The sequence below is a fragment of the Uranotaenia lowii genome, chromosome 3 (assembly GCF_029784155.1).
Source record: "Uranotaenia lowii strain MFRU-FL chromosome 3, ASM2978415v1, whole genome shotgun sequence".
Lineage (NCBI taxonomy): Eukaryota > Metazoa > Arthropoda > Insecta > Diptera > Culicidae > Uranotaenia > Uranotaenia lowii.
Window position 1 is genome coordinate 153,497,977 of NC_073693.1, and position 16,132 is coordinate 153,514,108.

The 16,132-nt window shown below is 39.7% G+C and overlaps 1 protein-coding gene across 3 annotated transcripts in view; it reads left to right on the forward strand.

Annotated features, from left to right (window-relative positions):
• LOC129751663 (LIM/homeobox protein LMX-1.2) overlaps positions 1-16,132 on the forward strand; it is an 85,431-nt gene that overhangs the window by 60,911 nt on the left and 8,388 nt on the right. For all 3 annotated transcript variants that reach the window (XM_055747307.1, XM_055747306.1, XM_055747305.1), the window contains exon 6: positions 14,462-14,650. In XM_055747307.1, the coding sequence (XP_055603282.1) occupies positions 14,462-14,650 (189 nt within the window). The remainder of the gene's footprint in view (positions 1-14,461; positions 14,651-16,132) is intronic.

Below are 16,132 nucleotides of genomic sequence, written 5' to 3' on the forward strand. Positions count from 1 at the left end.
ATTTAGAAGAGCTTTGAAGAAGAGATTTTGTATACATAATGTACTGACGACATGGCTCAATAACCAACTTCCGGTAAATGGTGGTAAATTCCAGAAGTACCTTTTGGGTGAAGAAACTCGCTTCATACACACCTTCCAACACCTTCTCGAAAGCTCGGAAACAAACCCGGCGTCATTTCCCCACTCTCTTGACTCCCAAAATCCTGCTGAGGGTGTAAATCCGCAAGGTGTCGAGGAACTTTTCATTTACATTTCGACATACTTTTGTTTTCCGGGTGAGCAGCATATTTCTGGCACTTGCTTTGCCCAGAGGAGGTGTTTTGTGTGTGTTTGGAACCATTAGTCTCTGTCATCAAAAGTTGATTCCGTTTCCTGGAAAATGAGCTGGGTACATTCCGGAAATAAGGTAAACTCGTCACTCGTGATGAGGATGTGTGCTCGAGGAAGGCAAACCAGAAAGTTACGAAAGGGAAATGCCAAATTTAAAGAGGAGTGGTGGCGTTACCACAAAACACTGGAAAGCCTTTTGTATTTCACACATAGTGTGTTGTTCATTGAAGAATTTGGAATTACACACTTTTGGGGACCCAGTCATAATCACAGCTGCTGCAAGTAACTTACAGATGAATGTTCTATTTTCAATAAGTTTAAGATTCGAGATTCAGAGATGCAAGATTTAGCTTCAAGATTCGGATTTGATATTCAAATTAAAGTTTTAATATTTGTATTCTAGATACAGAGTCTACCAATGTTCAGCTTCAGAACTTTGAAGATTCTAATTGAAGATTCAAAGTTAAGTTCCAAATTCAGATTCAAGATTCAGCTTGCAAAATTCAAAATTCAGATTAAATATTCATATTCAAGGTTCAATTTAAAAAAAAAATCAAAAAGGTAAAAAAATACCAGATTACAATTAATAATTATTTACTGACGCTCGACAAATGGAGTTTGGTGAAATTTGAAACAATTTAAGCTAATTTTTTGCATTACTGCCAATCTAAATTAAAGGTGTTGATATGGTTAGGTCAGTAATATTTAACTGCTAAACCGTCATTGTGGGTGTCAATATGTGGTGAAATCGAAACCGTATACGGGCATAACGAATCAAAAAAAAAAAAAAGAAAAAGTTTTGCCAAAACTCGTTCACGGTTGAGCCAAAAGGTTCATAAAGTTTCATAAAAGTCAAAAGCTCGTGAAATATGTCGAAACAATGGCCATTTCTGTGTGGGCGCATTCCCCATTTCGTTTCCATGGCGCTCTTCACAGGCGAGCGCCGCCATCGAGTCCTTTCTTCAAATGGTGTCGCTTTGTTCGAATCTCCCCCTATTTTGCTGTAGCCCTTTTTGTGGGACGCGAAGATGGGGGAGTTGGATATTGCTATTTTTCATCCTTTGAAAATGTGCTTCGACAGTCGTGGAAAAAATCATACAGACTCATCCGTCGCCAGGACGAGCCATACGTTTCCTTTTCTAGTCCTTTTCTTATTCACTGTGCAATCCATTCGCTGTTTGGGCCATGTTAGTATGGTCCAATGAAAACATTATTTGGTTTGATACTACGAAGTTAGAAATTTTTTGTTAGCGAAAACTTTAAACTATACTATTGACAAACTATTTTTAAATGATAGGTGCTTTTTATCATCGGTTTTACTTTGTGTCTCATACTGATTTGGTGAAATATCGTGAATTTTACTATAGCTTTCTTTTTGGTCGTTATAGACGACTCCGTGTTATGATGAATATTCTTGGTTTATCATTGTAGATGAGCTGTTGCAAAGGACAATTGATTTTCGACCAACGGGTGAACTTCGACTTACTTACTTACTTAATGATACAGCGCCGATCCTCCGGTGCATAAGGCCGTGGTAAAAGACCTCCGCTGTTGACGATCCGGAGCCAGCGTCTTCACCTGATCCCAGTCAAGATTTTCGTCGACAGTTCGGATTTCAACGGCTAGGCTTCGCCGCCACGAGTTTCTAGGTCTGCCTCTTCTTCGATGTCCTTCTGGATTCCAATCTAGCGCCTCTCTGCAAATCTCGTTTTCATCTTTTCGCAGCGTGTGCCCAATCCATCTTCACTTACGTTCCCGAATGTCGATTTCTAGCGCTCTTTGATGACACCAGCGATGTAGTTCCTCATTTGAGATCCAGTTGCCAGGCCATCAAACGCGGATGATATTCCTCAGGCAGCGGTTTACAAATACTTTCAGTTTTCGCGTCGTCACCGCATATGTGCACCAAGTTTCGCACCCGCACAGCAATACGGATTTGACGTTTGAGTTGAAGATTCTGTAGTTGTTTCGGAGACTCGCAAACGCAAATCTGGCCTTTCTGATCCGGGTTTGATGCTCGTTTCGTCTATTTATTAGAACAAACTTTCATCCGACGAGTCCTACAACACCACTAAGAAGGCTTGCCAGGAAGTCGAAAACCCTCAGGTAGCTATCGAAACCACAGCTACAGGAAGCCACCACCGGACCCTAACGGAAACTGTTCTTGGAAGTGACCCCAGTTAATGCCCTTTCCTTTCCTATACATAGTTGAATTAACAGTTGAGTAGCCGCGACGATTACGGCCCCCCTCTTACTAACCCAAAGTTAGGAAAAATACTCCCGGCACATAAAAACTTTATAAGTAAAATGCCTAATAAAACCTTTTGTAAATAAAAAAAAATGATCCGGGTTTCGATGTCTTTCCTGGTACCACCATCAGGTGTTATCTGGCTACCAAGATACTGGAAGCACTCTACTTTCTCAACTTGTTGCCCAGCTACCATGGAACTGGAGGGATTTCCTGTGTTGATCTCAATCGACTTGGTCTTTCCCGCATTGACTCTGAGACCTGCTACCTTGGAACTTGCGGTGAGGTCGTCGAGTTTGCTCTGCATATCCGGTTGTGTTTGGGCGAGCAAAACAATATCGTCAGCTAGGTCAAAGTCGTTCAGTTGCTCCATTGTTGAAGGATTCCGCGGCAATCCTCGGTTCGGTGCACAGTCGATCGATCCAGTCAGAATCTCATCCATTACGATTAGAAAAAGTAGCGGTGATAAGATACATCCTTGTCTCACTCCAGCAGCTACCGGGATTGGTTCGGTCAAGACACCGTCGTGCTAGACCTTGCACGAAAATGCCTCGTATTGTGCTTCGATGAGATGGACTAGTTTCTCTGGGACCCCTCGTGTAGCCTGCTCTGGTCGGTCTTCTTTAAGCGTATAGCTTAAAGAAGTTTGTATGCCCGGCTGAGACTCTCTTCTGGGCAGGTCCCGAAGATAGTCCGAAATGTTATAAGGACCGATTCAGAAAGGCTGACAATGAGTGTGGTGTAAAACTCAAGAAAAGATCTTGGACTCACTTCATTAGAATGCCTAAATCACCCCAAGATTCCTAAAAAATATACGGTGAGAAGTCATTCATACCTGAGTTACTCATCATTGGGTTCCAGAAAACTCTAAACCAACACGCTAGCGGTCGTGGAAGCAGAACAGCCCAATTCAAATTGACGCACGTGGGCAAGGAATTCGCTACGCGAAAGTGACGAGACATCAAAATTCTTCTTCCAAAAACATTTATTAGGAGGCATTATGAGTTGTATTCAAAACGTTTCAGTGTGGTTACATCAATGTGTGGATTTATTTTGAAGGTAAGTGAATATCAAATTTGTGTGCTTCATTTCACATGTGCTATAATTCATGGTGTGACATGCATAGATTAATCCTATTAGAAAACCTTCTTCTTATTCTAGTTTTAATTTCCTCCTATTCCAGTGCGTGCAAATCAAATCTAGAGTTTGTTTTGATTAGGTCGTATGAGCCATGTGGCGATATAGTCTGGTGGCAGTGGAAAAGAATACTAGAAAATAATAATAGTAATAATAATAATAAAAAAAAATCAGGAGTCTAGCGAATAGTGTTAGTCTCTTTTGAAAAAGAAACCTTTATTAACAGATATTATATACAAATGAGAAATCTCGCCAACGGGTTTAATTCTATTTCGAAATGGGACTCTCAACCTAAGCGTGTGTAAATCCAATGAAGCCTTTTGAGGTTTTCAAATTAGAGTGTAAAAAAAAATAAGAACTTGATGTGTTAGTGTGCGACCGTGTACTTATGTACAAAAAAAAAACACTTGGACTGTATTCCCGACTATACGAGTAATTGTATGAGTGTGTCATGAATAGCATAGAAGTGCCACGTGTGAGTGAGCTCCACATTACGAACGTTCGCAATAATGATCCCATCTAGATTCATTCTCTAAACTATTCTTGGAGGGTAAAGTCGCGCGAAGTGTCGTTTCAAGTACCGGCTCGAAAAGTGAAAAGATGGCGGAGGATGACAATCACCACAAGCCATATGGCGGGTTTCGATAAAATCGCTGTTGAAGTTTTGAAACACATTTTTAATTCTAGTATTCTAAACAACACAAACAGCACTTTGGAAATTTTGTATGCGATGTGGAAAAATATGAAGAACATGCTAGTGTTTTCGATATAGCCATTAGCTTTGTTTTTTTTTTCAGTAAAGATCTTCTTACGACGTTTGGCAAAACCTATTTGGCACTAACGTCGTTTTGAAAAAACTCAAAATTTTCATCTAAATTTGATTGATCTTTTCTTAATATTTGTTGTTCCCATCTATATTATTGGTAAACTGAAGTTTAACGTGATAGGAAGCAGAAGTGTTACCTGGAAACACCGGGTCAGTGCTGACTGGAATTGCTGACTGCGTTAGACTGTCCATCAGAAATGATCCTAGTCGATTAATATTCCTGGCTGCTGCGATAATCGTTCAAGAAGTGCGGAGGCTTATTCATAAAGTCGCTTATTATTTTGGCTGCCTCTTTGCCCTCTGTAGAAATACGAAGCTAGTATTTTGCCCAGCATAAATTAAAGTTTATTGAACTTACCTAGCATATTAAAGCCATCTTTTTAACAATACAGCTTAAACTATACTGCTAACAACTATCTCCGATAGAATTTTCAAACTTCTTTACACTTAACGAAGCATTTTCTGGAAAAATGCAGAAGGTCGCTTAAACCACTATTTCGAACTGTTGATTTGCGACTTTTCGCATACACGGCAATTTAGTGCGATGCAAATAGTCGTTAAAACCAAACTTCACGCGAAAACAAGAAAGTCATTATGCGTCTTAATTTCAAATCATGTTCTAAAATTTATTCTTTGATCAAATGAATCCAAATTTTTACCTAACGTAGAATACAGTCCCTCCACAATCATTAGTCACTTAACGTATCATTTTACCACAAAATGTTCGTTCATTCGGGTGTTAGTGGACCAAACATCAAGCTTTGCATGAATTTCAGTCATTAAATATTCCCTCTTTGATTTCAAACATGATTTTGTTTCCAATTTTTTTGAAAAATAAAATAATTTACCGAAACAATCAACGTTTTTCAAAACCACAATAATGGGTCAAAATTGAAGCTTGTAACAATTATTAGTCATATTGCCCACAATTATTAGTCACATAGAAGTCCATGGCAACACCCGAATATCAACATGAAAATCAACAAGTTTCTGGCAAACATTCAGGGGCATTCTTTGCTAGTATACGTTCAAGGGGCAATTGGGTTGAGCTAGCAACCAAGAAATGTTTTGTTTTGCTTGCGAAAAAGTGACCCATGATTGTGTGGAACTTGGTGGATTCTGTAACAATTATGGGTCACTTTTATTTAGCTAAATATTATTGAATTTTCGCATTTCATTCGCTCAGTTTTATTTGGAAAATGTAAACTCTTCTTTTGTGCTTATATGGGACCAATTTATTTGGATGGAATCTTTGAAATACCCGCATAAGGGGCTTAACGGTTTAAGATGTCAGCCTTATAACTTTGGAATTTTATGCGATAGTTCTACAGCTTATAGTTCACCTTTGATAAAAAGTATTCAATTAGCAATTTTACAGTTATTAAACGCACAAATAATATTTTTAATGCATTTTGATGATATTGTCGATTAACTAAAAATAATAAAATGATATCATTTATTTTGGTTTAGAAGATATCAGCAGTTCTAATGATCGGTGACTAATAATTGTGTGTGACCCATGATTGTGGGGGGACGGTACATGTTTTTCAATCGTTTGCAGTAAATAACTCAATTTTGTTTATGTTGGTTCATACGACCTAATCAAAACAAACTCTAGAAATCTATCTAGCTTGAACCGTTGGTGCTAACGGGCCATATCTTATCCGGCAGAAAAGCGTAACGCTGCCGTCACTCGAGTGGTAGAGATGGGCTGTGTAAGCATCTATAAATTACGTATGCATACTTTATGCTCCACACAGCCTTATATTTAATGTTGGGCCTGAATTTACAGGATCCGAAAAATCATGATTTTTTAATATGCGCAAATTTCAGTGGCGTCTTTCATGGACGCTAAGGAAAACCCCACGCTGCACCATATAGAGAGCACAGCGTGGTCGATGTATCGCAGTCCGCGCTGCCAAGCCCAAAGAGAGGAAAAAACAATGCAATGGTCATCGACTCACCAGAAGATGTCGTTCTCGGCTCTACTTACCACTCAGGCTCTCGGCTTATCGAATGAATGACGTAGCCGACCGGCGGCGATTCGCTCCCGGCTCTCGGTGATGATGGTAAGCTGGGATGGAGCGTGACGTATACGGATGGCTGGCAGAACAAATGCTGCTGACTGATTCTGCTACCCTGGTCGCTGGGCAGAATGCGATGTCGGTTGGATGTTGTGAACCGCGGCGTGGACAATAGCGTGGGTGGCGGCGATAGCTTTCGTCCCGTCGATTCTTCCAGTGTTCTTCGATTTCGATTTTCTCCTGGATCCTGTTCAGGATAACTTTGCAGAGTACTTTGGGGGTTGTACAGATCAACGTTATGCCTCGCCAGTTACCGCACTCTGTCAGGTCTCCTTTCTTCGGGACCTTTACGAGGATACCCTGCATCCAGTCGGCCGGGAATGTTGCAGTATCCCATATGTCAGCGAAAAGACGGTGCAACATTTGTGCTGACAGGGCAGGGTCGGCTTTCAGCATTTCAGCAGGAATGCAATCGATCCCAGGTGCTTTGTTGGATTTCATGTTTTTGATTGCTGCTTCTATTTCAGCCAGCGAGGGCGCTTCCGAGTTGACGCCATTTATGTGACTTACTGTTGGCGCTTCGAGCTGCGGGTTCGTGACTCGGAAGAGTTGTTCGAAGTGCTCAGTCCATCGTTTGAGCTGATTTGTTCAATCGGTCAATAACTGATCAGCTCGGTTTTTCAGCGGCATTCTTGCATTAGTCCTTGCACCACTGAGGCGGCGAGAAATGTCATAAAGTAATCGGATGTCTCCATTGGCGGCGGCTCTTTCTCCCTCTTCGGCTAGGGAGTTTGTCCAGTCTCTCTTGTCTCGTCTATAAGCTCGTTTAACTGCCTTTTCTAGCTCCGCATAACGTAAGTGGGCGGCTGCTTTGGCTGACCCGGTACAGCCTGCTCAATTCCGACTTTCGCCTTTCTCCGAACATCGACCATCCTCCAAGTTTCATCCGACATCCATTCACTTCTTTTTCCACAAACTTTACCGAGAGTACCATGGCTCGTCGTGATAAAGGCATTCTTGATTCTACACCTCTGTTCTTCGACTGTTCCGTCTGGCGGCAGCTCCGAGGCTGTGGATTCAAGCTGTTCAACGTATGCCCTTTTCACCTCTGGATTCTTCAATCGGCGGACGTCGTATCGACACCCGACTTTCTCCTCGCGCCGTTGGACACGCGCAACTCTTAGTCGTATCTCGCCAAGGACGAGGTGATGGTCAGATGCAATGTCTGTATTACGCTTGTTGAGGACATCAAGAAGGCTCCTTCTCCATTTTCGGCTGATGCAGATGTGGTCAATTTGATTTTCTGTTCGGCCATCTCGAGATACCCAAGTGACCTTATGTGCTGGTCGATGGGGTAAGAGCGCTCCACCGATCACCATGTTGTTGTTGCCACAAAATTCTACAAACAGCTCTCCATTTTCGCTTATCTGTCCTAGGCCATGGCGCCCCATGATGCGCTCAAGGTCCTGATTGTCGGAGCCAATCTTTGAGTTGAAGTCGCCCATGGATTTTAATGTTACCCTTCGGAATTTTCTCTACCACGCTGTTCAGTTGACTGTAAAACTGCTCTTTCTCCTGCAAACCGGCAACGTCAGTTGGCGCATAACACTGGACCATTGTAGGGTTTCTAACCCGTGTTCTAAATTTGGCTACGATTGTTTTTTCGTTTATCGTTTCCCATCTAATGAGGGCCGCATGGGCCTGCGGGCTTAATAGGAAACAAACTCCTCGTTCCCGAGTAGCATGTTCTCCTCGTATGCCAGAGTAAAGCAGGACTTGTCCGGACTGTGTCTTGTGTTCTCCAGTGTTAGGTCAAAGAACTTCTCTCAGTCCCAGAGTTTCAAGTTTGAAGCGGCTAGCTTCTTTAGCAAGTTGAGTCAGCTTGCCTTGTTGGGCAAGGGTTAAAACGTTCCAAGTTCCAATTCGTGTCCGTGTTTTCATGCTAAAAGTCGTCGCAAAAGGTCCAGGTCGGTCATTTCTTTCGGATTCCGTAACAATTTTATGAATCGGGAGCAGTAGGTTGTGTGCAGCTTAAACAACCACTGGAAATCACCCATCACTTTAATCCGCCACTAAACTCCCTAGAAGGCCTGCTCGCTAGCCTGCCGCGTCCTAACTGACTAGAGACACTCGAGCCACCCAACTCGGCTCTACTCTCATGCGGGAATGTGTATTGTAGTGGTGCTCACTTACTCATACAACAATATGTACTCCACACATCTCCCTTCTTCTCGGGAAAAGAACAAACCATCAAAATCAGCTAAATGAAAAAACGGAGAATTTCCGTGTTGGTTCTCATTCAGACACCCCGATTAGGAAAAAAAAACACAATGAAAAAATATAAATACTTCACACAAAATACAAAATCTTTTATTTACCTGACAAACTCTACCAAGAATCCTTTCTTTCATTTCGAGCACAAATAGAAAAAAAAAATGTTCAAACATTTTTTTTATGTTAAGAGGAGAAATCACCGTGAATTTGTTTTATGAAATGAATTTGCGGCTTTATCGGTGAGGGTTAAAGAGTTGAAATGAAAGACGGATAGAAGATCAGAAGAAAATTCTAAGGTGGTGAAAAGAGCGAAGAGCATTTGAAATAGAAGCTTGACCACATACTAAATTCTTTGTCCCACACCAATTAACTGTATTGAAGAAGTAGTACCCAATAGAGAAGGCACTACATTTTTCGATACAGTTAATTATGGATGGTTCGACCGCCATGTGAGTGTGCACATGTGCCGAACGGACAAAAAATTTAGCATGTGGTTGCTCTGTTAAGTCTTCTATTATGCGATGGAACGATATCGCATAATAGAAGACTTAACAGAGCAACCACATGCTAAATTTTTTGTCCGTTCGGCACATGTGCACACTCACATGGCGGTCGAACCATCCATAATTAACTGTATCGAAAAATGTAGTGCCTTCTCTATTGGGTACTACTTCTTCAATACAGTTAATTGGTGTGGGACAAAGAATTTAGTATGTGGTCAAGCTTCTATTTCAAATGCTCTTCGCTCTTTTCACCACCTTAGAATTTTCTTCTGATCTTCTATCCGTCTTTCATTTCAACTCTTTAACCCTCACCGATAAAGCCGCAAATTCATTTCATTTTTTTTATGTTTAAAGTTATCTGTGGAAGGTCAATTTTTAAAACCCTGCTAGTGGTTGGTGCCACAAAATAAAATCTCCAAACTTATTGCAAACATCGTTGTTGAGCAACTCCAACCAATGGTTGCTGCACTTCGGAACAAACCCTTTCATTTCCCTTCTGAAAGTTGACAAAATGAGCCTTTTACGTTTGGTTCTGCCTTAGTGTTTCGGCTCCTCGGTTGCATACCTTCCGGGCGTTAACCAGGCGTTGGCAAGCCCTGCATGGGTCTCTCCCATGTCGATTCTGTTGCCGCGCCGTCTCCTCACACATCAACATTTGAAATAAGTCATCGGAGATCCGAAGGATTATATCAATCAAAAATTTCAGTGGCCCAGTTTCCATAATGCAGACTTCTAAAGCCTATTGAAATGTATTTGTAAAACACCAATAGGAAATCAATTGCGTTTCAAAAGATCAAATCTTTCTAATAATTTTCTCTGCTTAACAATAAGAAGAACCATTCGTTTTATGAATGAGAGCAGTGATAAAAATCCTCGATCACCACCACTCCGAAACAAAGATCAAGAGTTCGTGATTCATATATGGTATGGTGATCGCATAACTTTTCCTGTTGTGCATCTTTTATTTAACTGTTTACAACAGCACACCACATCGTTGCTTCGTAATAAATTTCAAACAAAAGACCGTTTTCCATGTTTCCTATTCTCTGCTGTCATTCCCACACTTACGCTCATTCTTTCGAGAAATTCGTCATACACACACAACGACAAGCGTGATTCTCTGAGTACTTCCACGTAACATATAATGTTTAATGCCGCGGCGCGTTAGCAGTAATGGCATCTCACTTCCACTTGCACGAGCCAAAACCATACTGTGAGACATTCGCGAGTGCCTTCAGACGGTTGCCAAAATTAAGTTAATTTGTAACTTTTTCAACATTTTTTTCCATTTACATAGTTTCCAACATTCTATTTAAACTGATCATCCAACAAAATCATTTTTAAGGGTTTACATATTCGATCCAGTGTGAAATCCAATTTAAAACGCAAGATACGTAAAGGTTCTCTAGCGCAATCTGTTACACCAAACTTGCCATTTTTTTCTGAAAATTGTTTTTTCTAGTTCAATGAACAGTTCAACTCCTGATTTTTTAATTTCATCATAACTATTACTTTTTCCTGTTTTTGCTTGTGAATAGTTGCTAAGCGTAAAGGTATAATAAGAATTTTTGTGCATTCAAGTATCTTATTTGCATCGGGCATTTCATTTCTGCGCATTGCAACATACACGCGATTCGCTGAATCAGTTTAAACTTATGTATTTACTCCGATTAAGAGTTGTTATTATTCTGCCGTTCATGAACCAAAATGATTCATTTTTATTTCATTATCTTTTCCCTCTTCCTCTCAATTGCTTTTAAAATAGCCAGAGACTATCAACACACATATTATTACAGCTCGCATGCCAGTTTCTTTTATCTATGTATGAAATATCATTTTTATTTTATTTTCATTAAGTACTACAGTAAAACGAATCTTTGTTTTTTTTTGTGGCCAATGAAACAAATATTTACATTACACATTTTTCATCTATTGTACACTGAAAGTATCTCTTAGTTTTTTTCCCAAAAACTTTGAATCACATTGTTTTTTTTTTCATAATTCTTATCTGTATCACATAAATAATTTCCAGACCAACAGTAAATTTAAACATCATTATCTTCTTATGCATTTTTCAGAAAAACTCCTCTAGGCCAGATATAATTTTTAGCGATTGTCTTGCCCTATGTTTCATGGACTTGCTTTTACTCCTTATGTTTATCTTCTTAACTTCTCTGAAGTAAAATCGCATGAGTATGAAAAACATCAAGTACCAAGTTTTAACTTAATTGAGTTTTGAATTATGTAAATTTACCATAATACCTCTATATCTCTTACTTTCGATTCCGTTTTATTTTTTTTCTTTTCAGAAAAAAAAACTTGGTATTTTTATTCATATCACACCCTAGGCAGCATTTTTATGTTAGTTTTCTTTGGACACTTCAGCTATTAGAGTGTTTTTTTCACTCACCACTTTATTTAAATTTCCAACACATGTCATTGAACGATCTTTGAAATTATTTGTAATTTTTTTTCAACGGTGTCTTTAAAAAGATTTTCCTATGACGCTCTTTTTCTACTTTACATTCTTTCCAGCAACAATCCCCTCAATTCACGGTCTTCCGTTTATTGGAATTAAATCTAACTATCTTTTATTTAAATGCAGTTCTCTTTAACATGTCGCATTTTCTCTTGTGGCCTTCAATTGGTAACCAGATAATGAACACTGCAATTTTCCTGCATTCCATAATGCACTTCTTCTAACTGGCAAACACATTGTGGTACTCCAAACTAGCCATCCTTTTACGTTTCATTGCGGTCCTCCCAACACGCAAACAGTTCTATTTTATTGCGTTTCTTCCAACACGAAAAATTTCACTTTCTCTTTGCGGTCCTCCAAACTCGCTAATTCATAGAGTCGATTGCGGTCCTCCCAACACACAATCTTTCATTTTCTCTTTGCGGTCCTCCCAACACGCAATCAAAACAGAATTATTGCGGTCCTCCCAACTCGCAATCTATTGAATTATGTTGCGGTCCTCCCAACACGCAAATAATCATTGTATTTCTTTTGCGGTCCTCCCAACTCGCAATTATTTGATTTTTTTTGCGGTCCTCCCAACTCGCAATTAGTTTAGGTTTTCAAACTTGTTATTACCATTTGAAGTCACTTGCAATTATTTCATTTTGTAATGATATTTCTTGTAATGAGAAAAAAAACTGAATATTTCGCAACACTGCCACACTTAATACCACAACAACACTCTCACAGGAACACGTGATTTTTTTCCAAAAACTTCTTTGATGGGTGATTTCCGTGGCAGGTTCTACTATGTTTGTTTGAAATCCATTAGGATAAAAAATTTGTCCTGAAACGGTCGCCAAATGTGCAGCTTAAATAACCACTGGAAATCACCCATCACTTTAATCCGCCACTAAACTCCCTAGAAGGCCTGCTCGCTAGCCTGCCGCGTCCTAACTGACTAGAGACACTCGAGCCACCCAACTCGGCTCTACTCTCATGCGGGAATGTGTATTGTAGTGGTGCTCACTTACTCATACAACAATATGTACTCCACACAGGTTGTTAGTTGTTAGCCTAAAGTCCCTTTCCGCGATGGGGCTGCCATCTTGGACTTAGCTGGCGAGAGCCGCATTTCGTAAATTCAGCCGCTCGCTGCGAAACAGACGCTATTTGAGCCGCCCCTGACCTGGAGAACAGACGCTCGGTTGTTGTTGCACGCCGCCCCTGACCTGGGGAATAGACGCGTGCGGCCACCTTCTCGGTCTGCATGCGACCAAAGCTTTCACCGGGGTTGGATGCCTGATCTCTGCTTGGTTACTCCCATCCCAGCCGGCACCACACGGGGAGGTTGAGATAAGAGTTGTTATTCCTATCACCGAAGTTATGGTCTTGGACAAAGATGTTCAGCGTTTAGAAAATTTATAAATTGGCACAAAAAACCATCAGCAGTCACGGTTTCACAGAAGAAACAAAAAAGATGTTGATTTTTCAGTACAAAAAAAATCATTTTTCCCATACAAACCTAAAAGTTCAATTTTACTCATGTAAACGTCGTTACTCAAAAATTCTGCAAAAACACATGAGTAATTTTTAAACCAAAACGAAGCTTTTTAGACCCTAGGGCTTGAGAAATTCAAAAATGACCCCAAATCCACTCAGTCTAATATTACAAGCCCTTTCAGTTAAAAAGAGGAAATTATGTTTGTATTAAATTTTTAAATTCCAGCCGCGGCTGTCATTTTAAAGTGGTTGCTTTTGAGTTATGTTGTCATTTGATTTAAAATTATGCTACAAAAAATAAATCAATATTCAAAAAACTTTTTAAAATTTAATTTATATTTGGAAGGTGCAGCAAAGTACACCGGGTCAGCTAGTAAATCCATAAATAAACTACTAGACAGATTGTCACTAAATTTTGTACACCTAGCTACACATTACATTTTAGGGTAGCTGAAACTTTTATCAATTTCTATTCATGCATTCAAAAGTTATTCACAAATTTAAAAGTAGCATTTTTTTTCGAAAATAATTATTAAGTTTGTTGGTTGTCTTTCAAAATTAATATCTTATTAATTTCTAATTAAGATATGAATGTACTTAAAAATATGAACATACTATATTTTCAAATATGTCTTGACGATGGAACCGTAATATAAATATTTGAATCACTTTTTTATTCTTTTTAGTATAATTTTGCAAGGGATTTTTATTAGTGTTGAAAAATCATCCGATGAAACACCCTACTGCATGGTGTAGGTACCTACCTAAATTGCTTCTCAAAGGCAGCGCCGTCAGCGCTCTCTTTCACACATTTTCACTGCGAGGGATTTCCGAGGGTTGTGGCCATTCATGCTCCGATGCTTTTCTGACGGCAACCATCGCAGCCTTCTTCCACCGAATCCGGTTGGGGACTTTTTGCCATGCCGTAATCATCGAACTTGGAAAGGTCGGAAAACTTTCCGGTTCGTCGTCGGTCGTCGGGATTGTGATGGGTGACCGGTAAAAAAGGGCGCGCAGCCGTGTTTGTGTGGAAAACTTCCTCCACATTGCTATGTTACTGGCGCCATCATCGATTGAATTTGATTTTTAACATGATCGATAGAAAACAAAAATGATTGAAAACAATTTTTTCTTCTCACTTTTCTTTTTGTGCAGGATCCAACAATTATCTCCACGACAGCTGCAGTGACACTGAAGGTGGTATCAACGATAACGATTCCTATGTATCACGGATTGGATCAGGAGCAGAACCCTTTAAATCGGTTAAGGAAGAACTCGATATGGACGAAGAGTACTTCAGAATGATGAACGCGGCGGCTCGATTTGCTGGGAAAAATTTTGAAGGTAAGTTTTGTTTTCTACAGTTTTTTTAAGGAAATCTTATAATATTATTACAAAATTTGTACAGGTCCAATAACTTAGTAAAGAATATCTTGTTCTGAATTCTTATATTCTAACTAAAGTACCTAGTTATATTTTTCGAACCTTTTCTTACAACAATTTTGTTAATTCACAAAGCCTTTAAGTTGTGTGACGAAAGAAATAAGTAACAGCACGGTTGCTGTTAAACGAACAAAAAATTTTCAACGTTCAGATGGTTCGGCTTTAAACCTTAAAGATGTAGAATTAATCGATGTAAGTGCATAAACATTAGCATGGCAATCAGGAGCAGCAGTCATGCATGGTTGAAACAAAAATAGCTTGCTAAATATTTAGAGAATCTTCCCTACAATAATTTTAGGCTTATTTTCACTTCCTGTCCAGTAGATTGTTATTAACTTTTATCCTTGTAGTTGTAGTTTTTCATGCCACCTTATTTTTTTCACTATATGCTTTGCCGGGCAGTTCCTGATTTTGGCCGGAATACTATTTGCAGTACGGTGCGTAATTTACATCTCCGCCAATTTCACCATCTCGTTGGTTTTCCGTCTCGTTAGCATCCGTTTTGTATGAAGCACCAATAACGTAGGAGAACACATTCTTATCGACCAAGAGAAGATGATGCCATGGCTGCCACAGACCCTTGTACCCACTGAAGATGTTCTGTCGTCCTCACTGTTGAAATGAACCGATTCGGAAGAAATTTATGCTGGAATATGGAGGATTCTTTCCCCCGCTGCTGAAGTTAGCAAGTATTTAGGTAGGAAAATTTGCGAAGGACGCCGCCGCCGACAAGGCTGTGGTACATGGTAACCATGCAAAGGAAGTGAATATTTGGCTAAAGGAAGCAGAAAAAAATGTATGCTTTTCCATGAGTCCAATCCCGACTGAACTCAACCCACACAGTCTGTTCAAATCTTTATGCTCCTGCTTAGCGGAAAAAAATACAACGAAATCAGAAACGCTTCGGCGTCTGCGAGTATCTACACCCAAGAATTATGCGGAAGAATGTTCCAACATTTGCCATTGGAATTAAAGCATTCCGCTCTAGCGCCGGCAATGAAAGATAAAATCAATATCATATTTTGTCCGTGCTATTTTTTTCCTCGTCTCGGTGAGTGCTTCAAAGTTGGGAAGAAAATCTTTTGTGAAACCATTTTATCTTACCCATTTTTTGGAAATTCCTTTGCTTTCAATTATGCCTGGCCGATAAAAAAATCACATGCTGTAAGAAGAATTCAAGCCACAGAGAATATTATTAGGATGTTTTACTGCCTCCAGTTTATATTTTAATATTTATAATTGTTAAGAAAGCAAATTAAAAAAACACTAATCAAGGCGTGTTAGTTAAAAAGTGAGATAGCTAAACCAGAGATGAGCAACAGGAAACAGAGAAATTTCTGTGTGGCCCGCTTTTCTCAAAAACTATTCCATATCAAACCAAAC